This window comes from Aulonocara sp. 'chitande type north' Nkhata Bay, linkage group LG10 (assembly GCF_057382095.1).
Source record: "Aulonocara sp. 'chitande type north' Nkhata Bay isolate Kocher_YH1m ecotype deep benthic linkage group LG10, A_spYH_male_GT1.1, whole genome shotgun sequence".
NCBI lineage: Eukaryota > Metazoa > Chordata > Actinopteri > Cichliformes > Cichlidae > Aulonocara > Aulonocara sp. 'chitande type north' Nkhata Bay.
In genome coordinates, this window is record NC_141353.1 from 4,985,315 (window position 1) to 5,007,780 (window position 22,466).

At 38.8% G+C, this 22,466-nt stretch overlaps 1 protein-coding gene across 4 annotated transcripts in view; it reads left to right on the plus strand.

Moving 5' to 3' along the window:
- The window catches only part of igsf9bb (immunoglobulin superfamily, member 9Bb), a 144,551-nt gene that overhangs the window by 98,808 nt on the left and 23,277 nt on the right, over window positions 1-22,466 (plus strand). For 3 of the 4 annotated variants that reach the window (XM_086307886.1, XM_086307887.1, XM_086307889.1), the window contains exons 13-17: window positions 472-647; window positions 2,688-2,914; window positions 11,973-12,057; window positions 14,867-15,031; window positions 17,906-17,951. In XM_086307886.1, the coding sequence (XP_086164012.1) occupies window positions 472-647; window positions 2,688-2,914; window positions 11,973-12,057; window positions 14,867-15,031; window positions 17,906-17,951 (699 nt within the window). Of the gene's footprint in view, window positions 1-471; window positions 648-2,687; window positions 2,915-11,972; window positions 12,058-14,866; window positions 15,032-17,905; window positions 17,952-22,375; window positions 22,463-22,466 lie in introns of all 4 variants that reach the window. The other variant, XM_086307890.1, reaches the window with a different exon arrangement.

Genomic DNA, 22,466 nt, shown 5'->3' on the forward strand with positions numbered 1-22,466 from the left:
TGTAAAGTTTTATTATGGCAGTGCTTTAGACTGAAGGTTGTTGCTGTTTTTGTTTGCGCACAGTTGTCTGCTTGATTTGATTGATGAGGCACAGCTGAATGTGTGGCATGGGCAAACAGCAAACTGCAAAGCTGAGCTCGGCATGGGCTTAATACCATCAAGTCAAAACTGTGTTGTGAACAATGAAATAAAATATGTGGTTCATTCAATTCAATTCAGATCCATACAATTAACCTATGCAATGTTGAATTTAGGTTTGAGATCAAATAGATTACATTATGATAAATCATTATAATGCGCTACACTGTGTGATGAAACTTGTGCTGAGAAAAGACTTGAATATAGTTGTAACTTGTAAATAAATGTCCATTTTGTCCGAAAGATTTAAAAAGTCTCCCTCTCACCTCCTGATTTATTTCTTCAATATTTTTCCTGTCTGTGTACCTGCATCTCATCATGACTCCTGTGCAGGCTGAAGAGGGAGCGTTTAGGTCCGTATGACTGGCTTTCCATACCTGTGCCTGGAGGCCACGACTGGATGGTGGTGCCCGGCTTAGAGCCAGAGACAACATACCAGTTTAGCATCCTGGCCCAAAACAAGCTTGGCACAGGCCCCTTCAGCGAGGTTGTCACTGTGAACACACTAGGTGAGTACACCCACTACTGCTTAACCAGGAGGAAAGGATCCAATAATAAAACAGCTTTGGCAGGCAAGTAGAGAGAGCTGCAAAAAACACTGAACTAAGAAAAATCATCCGGACATGTTTTTCATGTCATGTAAGTGTTAGAAAAGTAGTAGGCTATTTTAAATTATATTGATCTTAATTTGCATTCTAATATTTATCATTAAAAGGCACAAAAAGGCACTTCTTATGTTCTTCCAATTAAATATCACACTACAGTAGTAGAGAAGTAATTTCAGGAGGATCTGTGCTGTAAATAAAGTCTAACAAGTTAACAACTCACACATCGGCTCCGGGGAGGCCAAACAACACTCTCTGTGTGAGTGCTGGTCGTGTGATCTTTCACAGACTAAAGGAATAGTGATATCTTTGCATTTTCATGTCACCTTTATTCATGAAATGTTGGTTTAAATGTTTAAATGTTTTTTTTCATTTAAGAATTAGTTTAATTTTCCCAGAATACTTTTGTCTCAGTGAATAATAAAGTGAATTGCTGGCAAGTTAGTTAAATTGAATATGAAGTGAGGTACATAGTTATTATTACCTCTTATCTTCCGAAGCTGAGTTGAAACTGAATTAAAAAAAAATGCTACTGTGTCTTCTATACACAGAAAACAGCCAACTCCCCATCATTTCAAATAAAAACACTAGTGTGATATATTTAGTACCATATTTAACCATCATGTGCAAAGAAACATTTTAATCGAAACACAGTCAGGATCAGTTTTGTGTCGTTACACCAATACATAGAACTAACTTCTAGTATCTCATAGACCTGAAGGTTACACCAACAATCACCAGCTCAGTGGTTCATTTGCTGACCTTTGTTTACTTTTAAACTTTTTAAATCTAAATGACAATCAGCTTATAGTGGCGTCTTTGGAAAAAGTAGAACTAATAGATATTTTGGAAACATCTTTATTCACGTTTTTACCACCGAAGTTAGTGAACGAGTTTGAAAGAATGGGTGTAAATATTTTAACGAATAAATTGGTAGGTCAAAATGTTTACAAATGTTGATTACATTTTCATATGTAAGCTACAATTCTAAATAACATTCATTTGATTGGATGTAAAGCCTTTACTTTATTTTTCACCTGATCATATGAGCGTACGAGGCACTCAAATTAAGAGAGATAATAAACACAAAATTTCAAAGATTATGATCTATGAAAAAGAAATCTGTCTGTTAGATTTGCCAAATGTTCCACAATCAGATGTTTGCTAACTTGCTAGTTTTGTGTCTTTAAAAGTTTTGTTAAATGAACAGAGTGAACTGTTATTAGTGCAGGTGTGGACCAGGTAGTAGGTCGCCTAGTAGGTCTTCCAGTTGAAAGTGAATTGATCCCCGGCTCCTGCACTCCAGGATTCAAAGTATCCTTGAGCAGTATACTGAACCGTATTACCCCCTGGTCATCTGCTGGAGTGTGGGTGGTTAAAGTAGGTATAGATAAATAGACAATTGAATAGAAAAGTGCTGTATAACTACCAGTCTAGTTTAATTCTTTCTTGTTCACGATTAACCACTTCATAAATTCAAGTCAAAAAATTTACGTCTTAGATGGTCCAACAAAAGTTACTTTTAACCCAGATTAACTTAAAATACAATAAAAACAAAATGTATGAATTTACATTAATGCTAAAAGATAATCTGAGTCAAAATTCCTCTGTAATGTATGCAGTGCAACCGCTCAAATAGCAGTTTAGCAAGGCTGGATTAAATTTAGCATACCTTAAAGATGAAAATGCTGTAAGGGTGCTAGCAAAAAATGCTAAGTTGTGACTGACATATATGCTACCAGAATAAAATGCTTATAAATGTGGTGTATGTGGTGGCTTTGATATAATGCATCACCATTATTGTCACAGTTAGATTTAAATGTGTGATAGTGTCAGTGTGTAAAGGGGAGCTGATTCACTTTTATCCTGCCAATGGACACTTGCTACTTGCTCAAGATAACTGAATCTTTAACAGACATTTTCAACTCTAAAATGCTCTTCCAGTATTTCCCACAAGTACCCCTGAACCATTGGTGCTGCTTACCCCACCACGGTGCCTCACAGCCAATCGCACGCAGCAGGGAGTCCTGCTCACCTGGATTCCGCCTGCCAATCACACAGCACCTATCCAGCATTATGTCATGGAGTTTCGCCTGGGGGAGCGATGGGAGGTCTTGGACGACAGCATTCCTGCAGGGGAGACAGAGTTGGTTGCCCGAGATCTCATCCAGGTAAAAGCCTGAATACAAAATGGAAGTTTAAAACCAGACTTACGTCTTTCCAAGCTAAGAGGTTGCTTGAGACATGGAGGAAGGTTAAAGACCTTAACCTCCTGGGACCTGGCGTGCACATATGGCATCACATTTTGGGTTGTCTTGACCACAGTACTAAATTTTGCTCTTTCAGATGGCTTTCAAAGGAGCCATATTGCTCAAACGGGAACAATTGTTCTTTCTCATTTTGTTTTTGTACCTGGGAAAAATGCTGCTGTCTTCAGACACCAAATAAAGAGTTTTGCACATCATTACTCAATTGTGACTTTATAGTGTTCTATAGAACAAAGAGAATTGCAAAGAGAAATTAAAAATGCATGCCATGAAAGAGTTCGGGTCTTAGGAGGTTAAAGTTTTGTTTTATGGCACAGCAGTTATTCACCAACACCAACAAGAAAGAAATATTCTCCAGCATATCTCAGAGACCTCACAGTACAGCTTGGGATTTTTAGTGTTTCCAAAAGCAAAATGGGATGTAGCCTTGAGATATCAATGAGATATCAATGTAATCTTTTGAGGAAACCAGCTCCTATTTCAATTTCATTGACTAGTAATTTTCATCATAGTTTTGCTGATAAAAACAAGACGATAACTAAATAAAAATAAATGCACAAGGACAAAAATGATGACGAAGGGCACTGACACTTTCATTAACAAATAAAAACAAGATGAAAATATTCTGAAGAGACAAGATCCATCCATCCATCCATCTTCATCCGCTTTATCCGAGGCCGGGTCGCGGGGGCAGCAGCCTAAGCAGAGAGGCCCAGACCTCCCTCTCCCCAGCCACCTCCTACAGCTTATCCGGGGGAACACCAAGGCGTTCCCAGGCCAGCCGAGAGATATAATCTCTCCAGCGTGTCCTGGGTCTGCCCCGGGGCCTCCTCCCGGTGGGACATGCCCGGAACACCTCACCCAGGAGGCGCCCAGGAAGCATCCTTGTCAGATGCCCGAACCACCTCAGCTGGCTCCTTTCGATGTGGAGCAGCAGCGGCTCTACTCTGAGCCCCTCCCGGATGGCCGAGCTTCTCACCCTATCTCTAAGGGAGAGGCCAGCCACTCTTCGGAGGAAGCTCATTTCCGCCGCTTGTATTCGCGATCTCGTTCTTTCGGTCACTACCCACAGCTCGTGGCCATAGGTGAGGGTAGGGACGTAGATCGACTGGTAAATTGAGAGCTTCGCTTTTACACTCAGCTCCCTCTTCACCACGACGGACCGGTGGACAAGATCCAATCACAAGTAATTAACTGTGGAGAAAGGTGGAACGAGCTTGCAGGTGATCCAATCAGAAGTAGTCTCCTCGTACAGTAAGGTTTGATCTGCTGCTGAGAAACAGGGCGGGAGAGGACTTTCAGCTGGCTCCCATGCTCCCTGTTTCACATAAAAAACAAACAAAACATTAACGCTTGAGAGGAAGAGAAGAGTAGACATGTGGAGACATTTCACTTTCGATGTTAAGGTAAATAAGATGCTTTGTAAACCATGCGGAGCAACTAGTACCAGCTAATAATAGAATAGAATAGAATAATAGAATAATATCTGTATTAGTCTAATATAATCTTATAATCTTATGATCAAACTATGCTAAAAATAAAAGAATTGAAATACCTAAATTATGACTAAATAATTGAATCTCAACAAAAAAAAAATTCTATTATATTTTTTGAGACATTATTTTCTATTTATGTCTGTTATTTAGGTTTCCATTTTGCTTTTGTTCTTCTATGATATTTGAAGCTTTTGTCTAGTCAGAACTAAGATTTTTGTTTATTATTTATACCTATGTTAATTTTTTTAAATACCTTATATCATCATGAAGGAGTAAAAAGGGCCCTTTAAGCTTGACAGAGCTGAGAAACACATTGAATCCGATGAAAAAAAATAACTAATAGAATTTTTTCCCACAATGCCCAGCAACAGGGTGGTGAGACAGTAGCCTTCTCAGACTAGGCTTCACACTTTCCTTTTTGACAAAGCTCATAGTTAGGACTGGATCAAGTAATCCTGAACCATCCCTTAGTTAGGTTGCTATAGGCCTATGTTGCCAGGGTGGCTTCTGAAGATCCCCTGTCGTAGCCAGCTTGGTTGTCATAGTAACAACACAGGTATGCACAGCTGACTTGGCTCGCTATCTGTCTGTGCAAGTTTTACTGTGGGGTAAACATAAATTGTCTTTTTCCTTAGTTCATTTGGCACACACACAAACACACACACACACACACACACACACACACATGCTTCTACCTATGTGGGTATGTAAGGGTCATGCATGAGCATGAAAATAATAAGAATGGAATACGTTGTGTCATTATAATTTATTAATTTATGCTTTTTAATAGAACACAGTACATTTCCTAGAGACATTATAACAAATGGTATATCACTGTTGATGGATGTTGCTTTTTTCGCAGCATTTCAACTCTTCCGCCTGTCTGCTAATACTCCTGCCACGACACTTTCAAACGTCTTTCTTTAATCTAACCACCACTTCCAGCTCTATGCAGATGCTTTTATCTCTACTTCCATTGCACAGCAAACACCCACACATACTCTTCTCTCCAGCTCTCAGTCTCACAGATGCACACATCACACCTAGCTTGTGTAACTTTTCTGTTGGAAATTCACTGCATTTTTTAGGTCATGGGACCAGAATGGAAGCTCTCTTTGGTTCCTCACATATGTGTATATGTTTTAAAGTGGACATTTGCTGCACCGCAACTAAATCTTCAATCTGTTCTCACAACTGAGCTGACAACTCAGTGCACTGCATATTTATGTGCTAATAACTGGCTTGTAAATAATTAACTAGACGGCTGTTAGAACACTGCAGCTGATCTTGATGAAACTTTGTAAATGGTTAATAAACACTGTGCAGTGCATCTGTGCACATGATTGGATGGACTGGTGTAATGTTGTAGCTGATTTTTACATATACAAGTTATACAAGTTTTTTGTAGCCCAAAATAAATTTAAGTAGCCCGAATAAAAAAGAGAGCAATTTTTTGATTGATGATTTGTTTCCTGTTTTGTTTCTGTTACAATATTATACAAGTATAATATTGTACTTAATATTATACAAGTATAATATTGTAACGGAAACAAAACATTAATCAAAAAATTGTTGAAACACAAATTACAACATTGTATAAAAATTACAATCATCAACTCAAATACTTGGTTCTAATTGAACAGAAATTTCTATGAACTTGTAAGAACTGTGTAGGACATGAATCAGTCTGTGTCAGATCCTGAATTTGAAATTTCCACTGAAGTCACGGGTAAGAGGCAAGTGGAACCAAGATCGAGGCCATTTGCTTTTTGAAGTTTGCAAAGACTGCTAAATTGTGCCAGTGGTAGTTCACTCTTTGCAACATAGTACGCTGTTCTAAACTGATTTTCAGGTTTATTTTTAGTATGTTATTTGCAATTGGTGTTATTTTTCGGGGAAAGATATTGCAGACTGAGCAATAATGCAATTCTTGCATTTCTCGTGGATTCTAAAATGACTGGTCCCAGTAACAAAGGCGCTTGTCGACTCAGAAATCGAGGGAAAACCAACAACACACCCAGCAGAACATTATGTTATTTACACGGGTGCACATAAGTGGTCCGCGTGTGTGCATTCACTGTCAAAATAAAAGACGCGCACCAGATAAGAAGTTGCAACGCGCGTTTGCGTCCATACAGGGAGTGCAGAATTATTAGGCAAGTTGTATTTTTGAGGAATAATTTTATTATTGAACAACAACCATGTTCTCAATGAACCCAAAAAACTCATTAATATCAAAGCTGAATGTTTTTGGAAGTAGTTTTTAGTTTGTTTTTAGTTTTAGCTATTTTAGGGGGATATCTGTGTGTGCAGGTGACTATTACTGTGCATAATTATTAGGCAACTTAACAAAAAACAAATATATACCCATTTCAATGATTTATTTTTACCAGTGAAACCAATATAACATTCACAAATATACATTTCTGACATTCAAAAACAAAACAAAAACAAATCAGCGACCAATATAGCCACCTTTCTTTGCAAGGACACTCAAAAGCCTGCCATCCATGGATTCTGTCAGTGTTTTGATCTGTTCACCATCAACATTGCGTGCAGCAGCAACCACAGCCTCCCAGACACTGTTCAGAGAGGTGTACTGTTTTCCCTCCTTGTAAATCTCACATTTGATGATGGACCACAGGTTCTCAATGGGGTTCAGATCAGGTGAACAAGGAGGCCATGTCATTAGTTTTTCTTCTTTTATACCCTTTCTTGCCAGCCACGCTGTGGAGTACTTGGACGCGTGTGATGGAGCATTGTCCTGCATGAAAATCATGTTTTTCTTGAAGGATGCAGACTTCTTCCTGTACCACTGCTTGAAGAAGGTGTCTTCCAGAAACTGGCAGTAGGACTGGGAGTTGAGCTTGACTCCATCCTCAACCCGAAAAGGCCCCACAAGCTGATCTTTGATGATACCAGCCCAAACCAGTACTCCACCTCCACCTTGCTGGCGTCTGAGTCGGACTGGAGCTCTCTGCCCTTTACCAATCCAGCCACGGGCCCATCCATCTGGCCCATCAAGACTCACTCTCATTTCATCAGTCCATAAAACCTTAGAAAAACCAGTCTTGAGATATTTCTTGGCCCAGTCTTGACGTTTCAGCTTGTGTGTCTTGTTCAGTGGTGGTCGTCTTTCAGCCTTTCTTACCTTGGCCATGTCTCTGAGTATTGCACACCTTGTGCTTTTGGGCACTCCAGTGATGTTGCAGCTCTGAAATATGGCCAAACTGGTGGCAAGTGGCATCTTGGCAGCTGCACGCTTGACTTTTCTCAGTTCATGGGCAGTTATTTTGCGCCTTGGTTTTTCCACACGCTTCTTGCGACCCTGTTGACTATTTTGAATGAAACGCTTGATTGTTCGATGATCACGCTTCAGAAGCTTTGCAATTTTGAGACTGCTGCATCCCTCTGCAAGATATCTCACTATTTTTGACTTTTCTGAGCCTGTCAAGTCCTTCTTTTGACCCATTTTGCCAAAGGAAAGGACGTTGCCTAATAATTATGCACACCTGATATAGGGTGTTGATGTCATTAGACCACACCCCTTCTCATTACAGAGATGCACATCACCTAATATGCTTAATTGGTAGTAGGCTTTCGAGCCTATACAGCTTGGAGTAAGACAACATGCATGAAGAGGATGATGTGGACAAAATACTCATTTGCCTAATAATTCTGCACTCCCTGTACAAAAGGCAGTGTTTTTGTCCGCTAGAGTGGGATTTTCACATGGGTTTTGCAGCACAGATTCAGCAGACTTTTTCAGTCAGAGAATAAAAGTTTCAGTTATTACAAAATCAAAGGTCTAACCTGCCCAGAAAAGTCACATGGGTCAACGTGTGTTTCATAGAAAAGCTGTTTGCCCCCTTTGTGGCTTCCTCTTTCTTTCTTTGACACACTCGTCTTTTCAAAATGTTTTAATTCAGCCACATGAATGGTCTGCTGAGGTCATGCGAAAGCATTTCCAGCATCTCAAAAATCCAGACTTGGACTAGGCCACTCCAACTTCATACCATTGTTTGATATTATAATTTGTTGATATCTGAAACTTATATAGATATATTCATATGTTGTAGCAACACTGAATTCTGACTGGTAGCCTACATTTATTCCACTTACATGGTTAGAGCTTTTATGTTTTCACAATTTTTTTTCTATGTGTTTTACTAATTTCTCTAACATCAACAATTTTGGGAAAGTATTGCATGCTGTCTGTAGTCCTGAAACATGAAAAACAATGAGAAATCTGAATCTGATTCAGGTGAGTATTTGATGAATATCATGTACATTTTTGTTGGTGTGAAATATGATGTGAAACTTTATGCCTCTTATATCTAAGGAAGAGCTTTTTAAATCCCTGTGTGACGTCTTGAGAATAGCAAGAGGACAAAAAGAAAGGTTGAAAGAAGGTTTGTTGTAGCATGCATTAGTTACTTCTTCGAGTTGGTGGATATGGTTTCCTAAAACAAATTAAAAGGCATATGTTCTGATAATGCTGATTCAGAAGAAAAAAATCTGTCCCTTTAACTACATTCTTTTCACTCCGATGCCAATTTCTTACAGCAATTATTCTGAGCGCAAAATATAGGTTAAGGAACCACTATTCAGCAGTAGTTCACCAATGCTCCAGTAGCCCATAAAAGACTACAAAGGCTACGTTCACACTGCAGGTGAAAGTGCTTCGACCCATATCCGATCATGGTATGACAGTGTGAACGGCACAAATCCGATATTTTCAAATCCGATCTGGGTCACTTTCGTATGTGGTGCTGAATCTGAAACATATCTGATGTTTTAGAAAGCGACTGCTGTTTGTCGCATTAAATCCGTCTTTTACGTCACTGACACGACAGACGCCAATTATCAGCGCCAGAGAAGCACCAGAGAAGACATCGTGAACGCTTCCTGGCCATCCCGTGTAGATGTCAGTGAAACTGTTGGGAAGATAACGTTGGAGAATGTGAACATTTTATTTGTACTGTATAATCTGCAGATTCTGACAGAACTCTGCAGCTATCCTTTGAAGCACCGCTCCTCTCTTAAACAGCAATAAGGATCATTATTAGGCCATATGTAAATAACAAAATAACTTTATAACTTCAATCAAAATTGGGAAACGTAAACACTGAAACAAGTCTTTATGGGGCCATCAGTCAAACAATACTAGGTCTAAACAGAGCGCGTTGCGTGTGACGTCTTCTTTTTTGCGCATGCGGGCCGCTTTGAGGGTTCACACTAGAGCGCGTTTGCTGTCGCATTTTATTTGTAGTGTGAACAACCAGACAAAAAAATCGGATTTGATCAAAAAGTCGGAATTGAGCATTAAGACCTGCAGTGTGAACGTAGCCAAAATCACAGAGGGACCCAGGATACATGGGAAGCAACTTGGGGTCTCACAGAGAGCAAATATTAATGTTCATGAGTACAGTTTCAGGAGTACTCTGAACAACAGTGATGTGTATGACAAGGAGAAATTAATAAAAAGAACATAGATGCAGTTTACTAAAGATCATGTGAACAAACCAGAAAGTCTTTAGTTTAAAATGACAGACTTTCCTCAGTACATAAGCCTCTCTGCCACAGAATGGTGAAAGATGTGGCAGAAAGGCTCTGCCGGGGGTTTCTTCCTGTTAAAGGAGAGTTTTTCACTCCTACTGTTGCCCACTGTCCATCCTAACAGGCTCAGGGGAGAGGTAGCAATCTGATGCAAGGGGAGGGGAGGAAGACAGGATAAAAGACATGCTGTGGAAGAGAGCCCGAGTTTAATAGTAACTAATGATTAAATGCAAAGTGGTGCATAAACACCTGATTCAGCCCTAACTATATGCTTTGTCAAAACGTAAAGTTTTAAGCCTAACCTTGAAAGTAGAGAAGAGTCCGTGTCTCCCGAATCCAAACTGGGAGCTGGGTGCTGCTATATTTTGGATCAAATGAAAGCTTTGCATGAGGTTTTTAGGACATCCTGATAATAAGGAATTACAATAGTCCAGCTTAGAGGTAATAAAAACAGTAACTAGTTTTTCAGCGTTACTCTGAAACAGGATGTTTCTAATTTTAAAAATATTGTGCAAATGCCATAAGCATTGCAAAGAAGGCAGTCCCACATATTTGTTTAATATGCACACTGAAGAACATATCCTGGTTAAGGAAACAACTCCATAATTTCTCACGTTGTTACTGGAGGCCAAGGTAATGCCATCCACAGTGGTTAGACACCATGTTTCTAAAATGTTTAGGACTGAGTACATTAACCTCAGTTTCAACTGAATTTAGAAGCAGAAAATTAGGGGTCATTCAGTCATTCTTTCTGTCTGGTGTTTGTTATCTGTGAATCTTAAATTGAAAGCACTAACGTATAGAAAAAAGGTGAATGACGCAAGTTTTTTGAGTACAAGTGCTTTGAGTACACAGGCAGAATTAAAAAGTGCTCTATTACAACCAGTTCATTTACCAAAACAAACATTGGCCTGTAATAAGCTAAGATAGCTGGGTCAAGTGATGACGTTTAAAGTAATGATTTAACTACTCCCACCTTAAAGGTCTGTGGTACCTAGACGATTAATAGATATAGACTGATCACATTTAGGATTGAATGAATTGATTAATGGTAGGACTTCTTGGAGCAGTCTTGAAGGGATGAGATCTAATAGACACTCTTCTGATTTGTTGCCTGATACTTTTACATTATAGGCCCTTCTTGTAGTCTCAAGTCTTAATCTTAGTCAATTTTAAATTTGAAAACAGAAAATCTGAATGAATCTGATGAAGTCAACAGAACTACATCATCTGCAAAAAGCAGAGATCCTATTCTGTCTGTAGCTCTGAAAGCGGACAGCCTCCTCACCGAGGCTATCTTGGGATCCTGTCCATGAATCAAGAACAGGATTGGAGACAAGGGGGAACCCTGAAAGATTCCAACACCCAATGAAAATGTGCTTGAATTTGTGACACGGATCCAGACACAGCTCTCACATTGGTTATATAACTTAATGGTCATGAAGTCTGGGTAAATGACTAAAAGTTTGAGTTTGTTCTGTAGCGTGACCAGGCTCAGGCTTAGAGATTTGGGAAAGCAGCTCCGACATCCAGAGGAATCTCGGAGTAGAGCTGCTGCTCCTGTGTGGCAACATAGCCAGCTTTGGATAAGTGGAAGATAATGGATGGATGGATGAATTGAATGGAATGGAATGTCCTGTACAAATGAAGAAACATTAAAGAAGAGTAGGTCAAAATTCCTCTGATGAAATCATACGGAAAGCAATTACTTCAAGTATCCTGCTAAAGGTGGATTTTGTTAAATAAATAATGACAGTATATTGGAGTTTTGTTCATCTGAGTTCTATTTCCAAAGTTTCCAAAGCCTTGGACTGTTGTAGCTTGGTGGTCTTTGGAGATGCCAGTGGAATTTTACAGGTTCAGGCTTACTGAACATTTCTGATAACATAATCTCTTTTTTGTCTCAGGAGGCATGGTATGAGTTCCGCGTCATGGCCATCATGGATGACATGATCAGCGAGCCTAGTAACGTAGTTGGAGTGTCCAGCACAGGTGAGGCATTAGATCATTTAAAATGTTAGAATTTCATTTGTGGCCATGACTAACAGATGAAATGTGAATATGTATATAGAGCTATTATGTGTAAGAACCCTACATTATCCAGTATGTATAGAAGAATAATGAAGCTTAGAGAAGAAGAATGATAGATAAAGCTGCTCAGTGAGTTTCAACCCAACAACTAGCTGCAAACTGCATATTTAACCTCAGGCTAGCCTAACATCTCTGAGCTGAAGAGGGGTGGTAGATGTATTGCACACTCAGCAACACCAACTTTACATTTTACCCACTCAGCACTATTCATTTTAAGCTCGCTTTAACATGGACACTCCTTTGTAGCATATTGAGGAGGATGACATCATCTTCCTGTCTGCTTCTCCACTGATTGTACTGGGTGGCTTCCTGATTTTAAAAAAAGCCAGCTTTGTTTGGCTGTAAAAAAAAAAAAAAGACTGTGTTTTGGGTCTGAAATTAAACTATTCATATATGATGGCACTCCTCTACAGAGGTCACTGAGTACACTCCGTTTAGTAGGAACAGCTGCCGGTAACATTTATAGACCAGATTTTCACTTGTTTTTGGAAGTACTCTGCTTCCCCCCTCTGGTAAAACTGGGAACCACGCTGTACGATGATCAAATGCTTCTGCTCATTTCTCTCTTGATATGGAATTTTTTTGACTGTTTTCCTTAAATTTTGTCCAACGTGATGTGGATACACTCTGTCCTTTCAAACATGACAAAGGTGATTTGGATAGCTGAGCAGTGATTCACTGATCGGGTGTTCCTGCATTAATACTTTGTATTTTGCTAATCATACATCACCTGTAGCACATAAACTACTCTCACAAGTTCTTAACAGAAGCTGACCCATTGTACCTCCTGGTTTCACTGAGAGATAACTGAACCAACTCCTTCAACTGAGGACAGTTGTAGAAATTTGTAAATCCACAACCAGACATCATAGCTGCACAGCAGAAACATTGTCCTCTTTGTTGCATTGGCTGGCTTTTAATTATAGTAATGCCATTATTTTAATTACAGTTAAATATTAATTAGTATTATTATAACAGAGTTTTTGCTCACACAAACAAAAGCACAAGCTTCTTAGATGGACTCTATTATACAGCAGGACATATGATTTGTCAAGTAATTCAATTAAAATCTTCCGACAAGCACCAACAACACGAGGAGTGTAGAGCGTTGAGGCCTAGGCCAGCTATCAGCTACAGCTGCCTCTGTCGGCACACGTGTCAATTATAAAGAAAATTAATCTGCTGTACAGTAACTGTGAAGGCGGAACGCTTTATAATGCAGCAAAATGTAAAACGTTAACATAGAGGTCTAATGGATTGACTCATTTTGGTGTCTGGCACTTCAACAGACTCTTACAGGTCTTGTTGGTCTGCTAGGTGGAGCCTCCATATATAAAAGGTGGATATAACTACTTTGGTGTGACCCATTGGTTACCCATCTTGTGCAACTGAATGTCACCAACAAGTGGATCTAACTAAGAAACACTGTTAGAAGAAACCCTGCTTTGTCCTCTTCTTTACTCTAATAGTTCAGAATTTATGAAATGACCAAAAGGAAACTAGCGAGCTTATTTTGCAGCCAGAGGAGTTGCCCCCTGCTGGCCAGTAAAATGAATGTCTGTGTAAGGCACAGTGTGAGAGACAGCAGCAACCAGCTTCTTTACCTGAGAATGTCTCGTGTACTGTAGAGTTTAAATATTTGTAACCATTTCTTCCTTCTTTCCTCTTCAACTTAATTCTGGCAAGTAACATTCTTCAATATTAGTAATAAATATAAACTAGTCTTCTTGTCCACATTTCATGAACTCACTGTCAAACTTTTACTTCCTGCCTGAAGTTTTTATTAACATTTTGTGTTTTTTCAAACTCTGCATTTGATCTTCCTCTGCCCTCTGGCTCTGAACACATGAAACATTTATAAAATTACAGTTTTTGGTTACAAAAAACACACAAGGGATAACAACATATGTGATGGAGTTTCTCATCTACTTCCCACTCAGAGATGATTTAGGGAACTTCGGAAATGTAAGGAGCACTAATGTAAACCAATTACTGATTACTGTGTAAAAGTCAATCACACGTTTCATACTAACAAAATTTATTTATACATTTTTTTGACCCTGTTCAGCAGACACTAAGCTAATTGAATTTCATCAGACACAAGATTTTCTTTTTTGTCTAAGCCAGTCTAACCACATTAGTTAACCACGCAATCAATCAAAACAGTGCATGAATTACATTACCTTCTATGTAGTTCTGAATAGGAGGAAAAGTTAGCATTCTGCTTAGTCATTGTGACATGCACCCTGCAGAAGACATATGCAGCAGTAAAGGTCAGCTTGAATATATTTGAATTTTATTGGACAGGACAGAATGTTTTTGGAGGCTCTTCTACAGGAACACAGAAACGAGTGAACTCTGCAGCTCTAATTTTGCAGATGAAGCTGCCAGAAAACAGCAGAAAGTCCTGGTTTAGTTTTAATCAAAGAGCAGGGACAGTGTGCTCTTTACCAGTAAACTCACATCTGTGTGGTATATCTCATAGTAAATATCAGTCTCTGTTTTGGAGCCACAAATTGAATGCTGAGTATAGCATTAATATAAAGGATGGCCATGTCAAAAGTTCAGTGAGCAAAGAAAAATTGGTATATGTTCCTCTGCTGTGATGTTTCCTCACGGTCTGCATACCTGGAGTATAGGGCTCTGTTTCTGTCATGAATTTGCTGTTCGACTTCATTATGCTTTTGTCTCCCTCTCTCTTCCCCCTCAGATTTCTTTCCTCCTCCAGAGTTGGTGGAGGAGCGTGGACTGGCACGGCCTGTGGTGGCTGGTATTGTGGCCACCATCTGCTTCTTGGCAGCAGCTGTCCTTTTCAGTACCATGGCTGCCTGCTTTGTCAACAAGCAGCGGCGGAGAAAACTCAAGAGGAAAAGAGGTGAGGGGAAACTTGTTATATTTAATATATATATTTAACTTCCCACATTCACTAAGCTAATCCTAAAAACCTGAAACATGTCAGCTGCTTAACTTGTGGAGGTTCTGCAGCAACCATTGTATCATCATGCATAAACATTCTGGATAGTACTTCTTATTCTTTGATTTTATTTTCCCATCTCGCTTGTTTTCTTTCTAGTATTGTTTTATTTCTAATTTCTTCACACTCCTTTTTGCTACATGTTTATGCTCTTAACTAATCAAACATAAACAAAAGTGATTTAAGGAGCTAAGATTTAATGGTGGTGACTATGTTGGTGCATGTTTTATGTATATTAAAACATGTGTTATTTGTTAAAAACTAAAGACAACAACAACATACAATTAAAAATTTTAATAATTATAGATTCTGAAAGTCAGAAAGCATCCATCCATCCATCTTCCGCTTATCCGTGGCCGGGTGGCGGGGGGAGCAGCCTAAGCAGAGAGCACAGGGGGGAGCCCAGACCTCCCCCTCCCCACCCACCTCCTCCAGCTTGTCCGGGGAAACACCAAGGCGTTCCCGGGCCAGCTGAGAGATATAATCCCCGCAGCATGTCCTGGGTCTGCCCTGGGGCCTCCTCCTGGTGCGACACCATAAACACCTCACCCAGGAGGCATCCTTGTCAGATGCCCAAACCACCTTTCGATGTGGAGGAGCAGTGGCTCTACTCTGAGCCCCTCCTGGATGGCCAAACTCCCCACCCTGCCTCTAAGGGAGTAGCCCTTACCCTAACCCTTCAGAGAAACCTCATTTCTGCCGCTTGTATGTCATTCTTCCAGTCACTGCCCACAGCTCATGACCATAGTTGAGGGTAGGGATGTATATTGACCAGTAAATTGAGAACTTCGCTTTTATGCTCAGCTCTCACTTCACCTTGATGAACTGGTAAAACTTCCGCAACACTGAAGCCGCAGCACCAATCTGTCTGTCGATCTCCCGCTCCCTTCTCCCGTCACTCGTGAACAAGATCCCAAGATCTTGATCTTAAACTCCTCCACTTGGAGCAACCTGGCATAGACTTTCTCACCCTTCGGTCCCCGTTCTTAAAGATAGGAACCACCGCCCCGGTCTGTCAGTCCAGAGGTAACGCCCCTGATCTCCACGCAACATTGTACAGGCATGTCAACCAAGACAGCCCTATAACATCCAGAGCCTTTAGGAACTCAGGGTGAACCTCCTCCACCCCAGGGGCTCTGCCACCAAGGAGTTGTTTCACTGTCTCAATGACCTCGTCCCCAGAAATAGGTGAGTGTTTCCCCTCCCCAGACTCTGCTTCCTCCATGGAAGACGTACCAGTGGGATTAAGGAGGTCCTTAAAGTATTCCTTCCACTGTCCAACAATGTTCTCAGTCTAAGTCAGCAGCGCTCCACCCGCAATATCATCTTGTTTCTGATCCATTCATCTGAATGTTGCAGCAGAAATTCACTCATGGACCTGATAATGTTTTTCCAATCTTCTATTTTCCAATTTTAGTAAGCCTATTCAAATTGTAGCCTTAGTTTCCTGTTTTTGCTGATAAGGCTGGCACCTGGTGTGGTCTCTGCTGCTATAACCCATCCACTTCAAGGTTTGATACACTGAGTATGCAGAGATGTTCTTCTGCATACCTTGGTTGTAGCAAGCTGGTATTTGAATTACCATCAACTCAAAAGAGTGTTGCTATTCTCCCCTGATCTCTGACATCAATGATACATTTTTGTTCAGAGAACTGCTTCTTACTTGATATTTTCTCTTTTTTGGAATATTCAATTCAATTTTATTTATACAACGCCAAATCACAACAACACTCACTTCAAGGCGCTTTATATGGTAAGGTAGACCTTACAATAATACATACAGAGAAAAACCCAACAATCATACGATCCCCTATGAGCACTTTGGCGACAGTGGGAAGAAAAAATTCCCTTTTAACAGGAAGAAACCTCCGGCAGAACCAGGCTCAGGGAGGGGCGGGGCCATCTACCATGACCGGTTGGGGTGACAGAAGGAAGACAGGATAAAGACATGCTGTGTTTACTCTCTGTAAACCCTAGAAATGGTTCTGTGAGAAAATCCCAGTAGATGGTAGTAGAGGTACCAACAACTATTCCACTTTCAAAGTAACTTAAATCAGCTTTCTTCCCCATTCAGATGCTTGGTTTGAACTTTAGCATTTATCATGTCTACATGCCTAAGTGCAAATCATTTTTGCCAAGTGACTGGCTAATTAGATATTTGCATGAGTGAGCAGATGAACGGGTGTTCCTAAATATAAACATTGCATTTTACAAAAAAACAAGGTTAGAACATCCTTTTAAGTTGTTAAAAGAATAGTTTTTCATTGATTTGAATATATTTATGGAATTACACATTATTTGTTGCTGTACTCGTTTTTCTCTTTTTTTGTGATCTGCTGCTTTATGCTGCCATCATAGCCATCAAAAGCTAAAAGTGATAGATTCTTAGCTGCAGTCAGTCATTATATTTATGTTGATGTTTTTAAGCCTCTGTTGCATTTTACTGCTGTTCTGTCGCTCACGTTCAAATCCTGCTCCAAGCCCTGCAGCAGCCATTCTAATGTTGCCTTTGGTGAGTCTAGTTTTATAAGCCTTTTATGTAAATGTGTTGGGTCAGACACGTTTATCGTGAATGGCAAAACGATATTTTCCACATTATGAATCTTAATATTGAGGCTCGGCTGAAAATAAATAGGAATAAAAACAGCTCATTGGACTACTTCAAATGACCTTGCCTTTATTTGTACAGCTTCTAAGTGAAGTGCTTGTTTTCTCCCTCCCCTACCAGTGTATTTACAGTTTACAGTGTTTTGTTTTTTGTTCCCTATCTTCCAGACCCCCCTCTTTCAATAACTCACTGCAGAAAAAGCCTGGAAACTCCGTAAGTACATCTGTGCCACACAAATATATTGCTGTACTACAAAACAACAACAACAACAAAACCTCACAAAACAAATTGATTTAACAAAGAAAATCAAATAGTAGTACACGTTATATTACTGTTTTAAATACAATGTAATATCTAATAAATTGTAAACTTGTAAATATCGAATAAATTGTGTGGAATAATATTAAGAAGGTTATCCACTATGGTAAATGGACCGTTTCTTACATAGCACTCTTCTACTCTATCTGAACACTTAAAGCGTTTTACACAATTAATTAATTCACCCATTCACACAAGCACTGTTTCTAAGCTGTTAGTGCCTATCTAACATTCATACACAGTCACACTCCGATGGATGCATCGGAGAGCAACATGGGGTTAGTATCAAGTATCCTTGCCCAAGGATATTTGGCATGCAGACTAGGGGGAAGCCAGGAATCAAACCACCAACCTTCCAATCAGTGGATGACCTGCTCTACCGCCTGAGCTACAGCCTCCCTATCAGTGCATCCTGTACTAGCAGTAACATGTGTACTAAAAACTCTGACAGACATGAACATGTACTACAGGTACCTAAATGATAACTTCAAAGCATCACTGTTGACTGTCCATCTTAATTTTGAATATTTGTTCTGTGTGTGTGTGTGTGTGTGTGTGTGTGTGTGTGTGTGTGTGTGTGTGTGTGTGTGTGTGTGTGTGTGTGTGTGTGTTCATTACTCCCTCAGAAAGCTGTTTTTTCTACATAAACTTCACTGTATTGACATCTTCTGTTGGTTCTCATATTGCATTGTGAGAATCTTTCCAGCTTTCCAATACTTACTGTAGAGTCATATTAGTTGAGGCAGGAACTCAACTACACCTAATGCTCACTCTAAAAAAGACAGTTTGCCCCTTCATAACACCTGTAAAGGGCATGATTTTTATTTTTTTGTATTTGAACTTTATTAATTTAGGAGCATGATAAGTGGATCCAGACACGCTGTAGTTGCTAACTGTTTGCTAAGCTTCACCCTAGCCACATGGAGTCTCTGAGCTGGACGTCTGGACTATTTGTGCTGTTGGTGGCTTTTGGAGCATTGTTGATCGAATACCTGACAAACAGCATGGCTTGCTCTGTGACACAGCCCATCCATGTTGTCTGTGCTACACTTTAAAAATTCAGTTTAGTCCAAGGCCTCAGACAGGGTGGGGGAGGATATTTACAGACAATCACTGTTAGCTTTTATAGTTTCATGTGAGAATATTAAAGAGTATGAAATCTGATTACACTCTAAAAACAAATGTTTAAGCTCAACAAAAAATGACGCAACAGCTTCCATGGATATTTCTCAGTTATGAAAACTTATGTTGAAATTATGTTGAACCCACAAACTATATTACGTTAAGAGAATGAACTTTTCCTCTATAATCAGAAGTAATTTTAACTACCCCTTACTTAATAATTGGTAGCTTAAAATCTATTTTTTAAGCTGTGTAATCATAAAATGATGTTACACCAACAACTTTTTTCACATTATTTGAAAGTATTGTATGGTGTCATTAGGTTGTTGATTTTCTTCTTCATCATTATTATTTTAGCTTTTTCTTGTTTTTGTAATTTTAACTGCCTTCAAGAAATAAATGAATTCAACATTTAAGGATTTTATTTGTAACTTTCAACGCTTTATATTTAAACACTGAAAATAAATCAGAAATCAGATTATACTTTCACCCTAACTGAATCTTACTGAATCTAGATCATCAGTGGACTTATTGTTTATTTATTTTTATACAGACATGAATGAAAATTAGGATACATTAATAAGAATGAGACAAAATTATGGTATCATAACACAAAACATAATCACACGACATAGACAACATGTTCTATGACCAATTTGGCTGCTTGACCTAAAAAGATTTCTAACAACATATTTTACTTGCTTTACGAGCGGTTCACTGTGTTGGTCTAATTATAATGTTCTAGTTTATGCTGTAAAAAATAGGCAATATGTGCATTCCCTTTATGTTGGGCCACTGATATGGGTGTGACATTTGTAAATCCATTTCATTTTTATTCAAGATGCTGAATTATTTACACCAAACTGCATGAAAAGGTCCTCTTCCTTCTCTCCCGGGTTGAGTCGATGGGTACCTCTCTGCGTACTTTGAGAGTATTGTGCAATTTAAGAAAAAGTAGATAAAGTATCAAAATGATTAATACATTATATAGGTGGCTGCAAACAAACTGCATTCTGAAGTTAGCCAAAGCCTAAATAATTATCATACCTCAAGAAGCAAGATTCTCAGTCCTTTAGCTCCTCCCCTTCATCAAACCCCATCCATTAGTTTTGGGGTACAATGGTCAAGTTTAGCCAAAAGATTAGATTCAAGACTTACAGTGGTTACTCTCTTGAACTCTTTTTTAAAATCTGTACACCACACATACAGAAAAATGCTATAAGACAATTTGAGGATTATTACAAACAATTGTCAGGCTTTACAAATATTTTCTTTAAAAGGAACCTGTTATTTATAAAGCATTAAATTTAAGTTTGCTTAAAACTGATAATCCACAAAAATCAATTTCATATATATTTTTAAAAAATATTAAATGATGTTTATGTATACACAAAATGCCTATGTAAAGACTTAATGACAAAGAGATTCACATAGTCTGTGCCAGGGTGATACAACCAGAATCATATTAACAATATTTCATAAAACTTGATGTGTTTAAAAAAAGTAATAAGGATAGATGCAGCTCTTAAGACCAAGAACAGTACTTACTGTATTGCTGTATTGCAATAGTAACCAAAACAATTTAAAATGTAACATCATGTATAGCATACAAAAAATAAAATAAATGAGGCAAACAGAAACTCTACAGCTATCCTTCTCACAGAAGTATTCACCGTTAATAATAATAATAATAATAATAATAATAATAATAATGATAAACTATTTCCTCAGCTGTATGAGCATAACATCAGAAACAAATCCACTACGGGTCATAACACTTACTAGCACAAATGCATTGCTTTAGTAGAACTGTTATTTGTAAATAAAATGTTACTTCTCTTTAACATCAGCATACAAGTCCTCCGTGCAACACAGTCTTAATATGTGAATTTGGTAGGGCATGTTAACTGGGTAGGAGATGGACCTTGAAATCAGAGGTTACAGTGAAGAAAAATGAAGTTATCTATCCAATTTCATTAAGAAACTACAAATTGAATTTTGTTTTAAACCCTTTTAATTTCAAATTACATACAAAGTTAAGTTGATATAATTACCAAAATTATTAAGTCAACACACCCCAACAAAATAAAGTTTTCAATTTAGAAGATTTATCTTAATCAATAAATTAGAGAATTTTTCTCTTGCAGCCATGCATTTAAGTGGTGGTAACGGGTCTGATGAATTACTTTTTAGAGTGCAACAAAGAAACTGTAGAAAAACGTCAGTAAACCTCCCATGTACAGAATTTAAAAATCTGCTTACATAAAACAGAGACTTCCTTTCTCTTTGGGAGGGAGAGGTTAGGAGTAATACATTGATCAAGTTGAACATCAGGTAAAACAGCCAGACTTTAATTGCAGTTTTTCTAAGCTTATTTCCCCAAATACATTTATATACTAGGATCATAGATTTTCCCTTTAACACCATGAGGAGGTCTGTAGGGGAGTTTCTAAAATCTAAATACTATACGTTTTTTGTTTGGCATACATTTTCTTTCATTAAAAAGTGAAAGGCATTTCTATGATGTTTTGGGAGTATGTTTGATTCACTGGCTGGAATGTTTGTCAAGGAATTTTTCAGATTACTTAAGTAACCGCTGACACAGCTGTCATGCTAGTTAATAAAGTCTGATTTTTCCCTGCTCTTGTAAATGGGAGAAATCTGCACCAGATTTGAAGTGAACATCCTGAGTGTAATACAACTGTATTAAAATATCCCAAAAGTATTGTAGAGGACCATGGTCGAATGCATGCTTGCTATACACATGTGGATGCTTGCAAATTACCATACAATAACATGTATAGCCTAATATTTCACCATTTCAAGGCAATAAGATGGTGCAGTGTGGAAAGGTCTCGTTTAATGAAATGTTTTTTGGTTTTTTTTGCTTTGTCCTTTTGTGCTTTTTCAGCCTCTTGTGTCTGAAGTGGGAAATGTGAGGAAATGAAACTATGGCAGGAAACCCTCTTTTTGCTCTCGCATAGTTTTTCTTATCTTTACGCTTTTTCTGTGAAATTTTACGTTGAGTTATTCTCCAACTCATTAATGCTTCTCATCCCTAAGCTGCTGAACAGGAACGAGCTTTTTCTTTCATTTTTTTCTGTTCCTTTTTGGTTGCCCTCTCTCTCATTGCCAGGCTTCCTGTTTACTTCCATATGCTCCTCACTTCTTACTGTCTGATCTCCCCACCTCTGCAGGAGTCCACTTAGCCTCATTCCCAGCATTGAGCCCTACTGGGAGGGGCTGGACGCAAGCAGGTACAGGTCCCAGTGTTATGGTCCTCAGTGA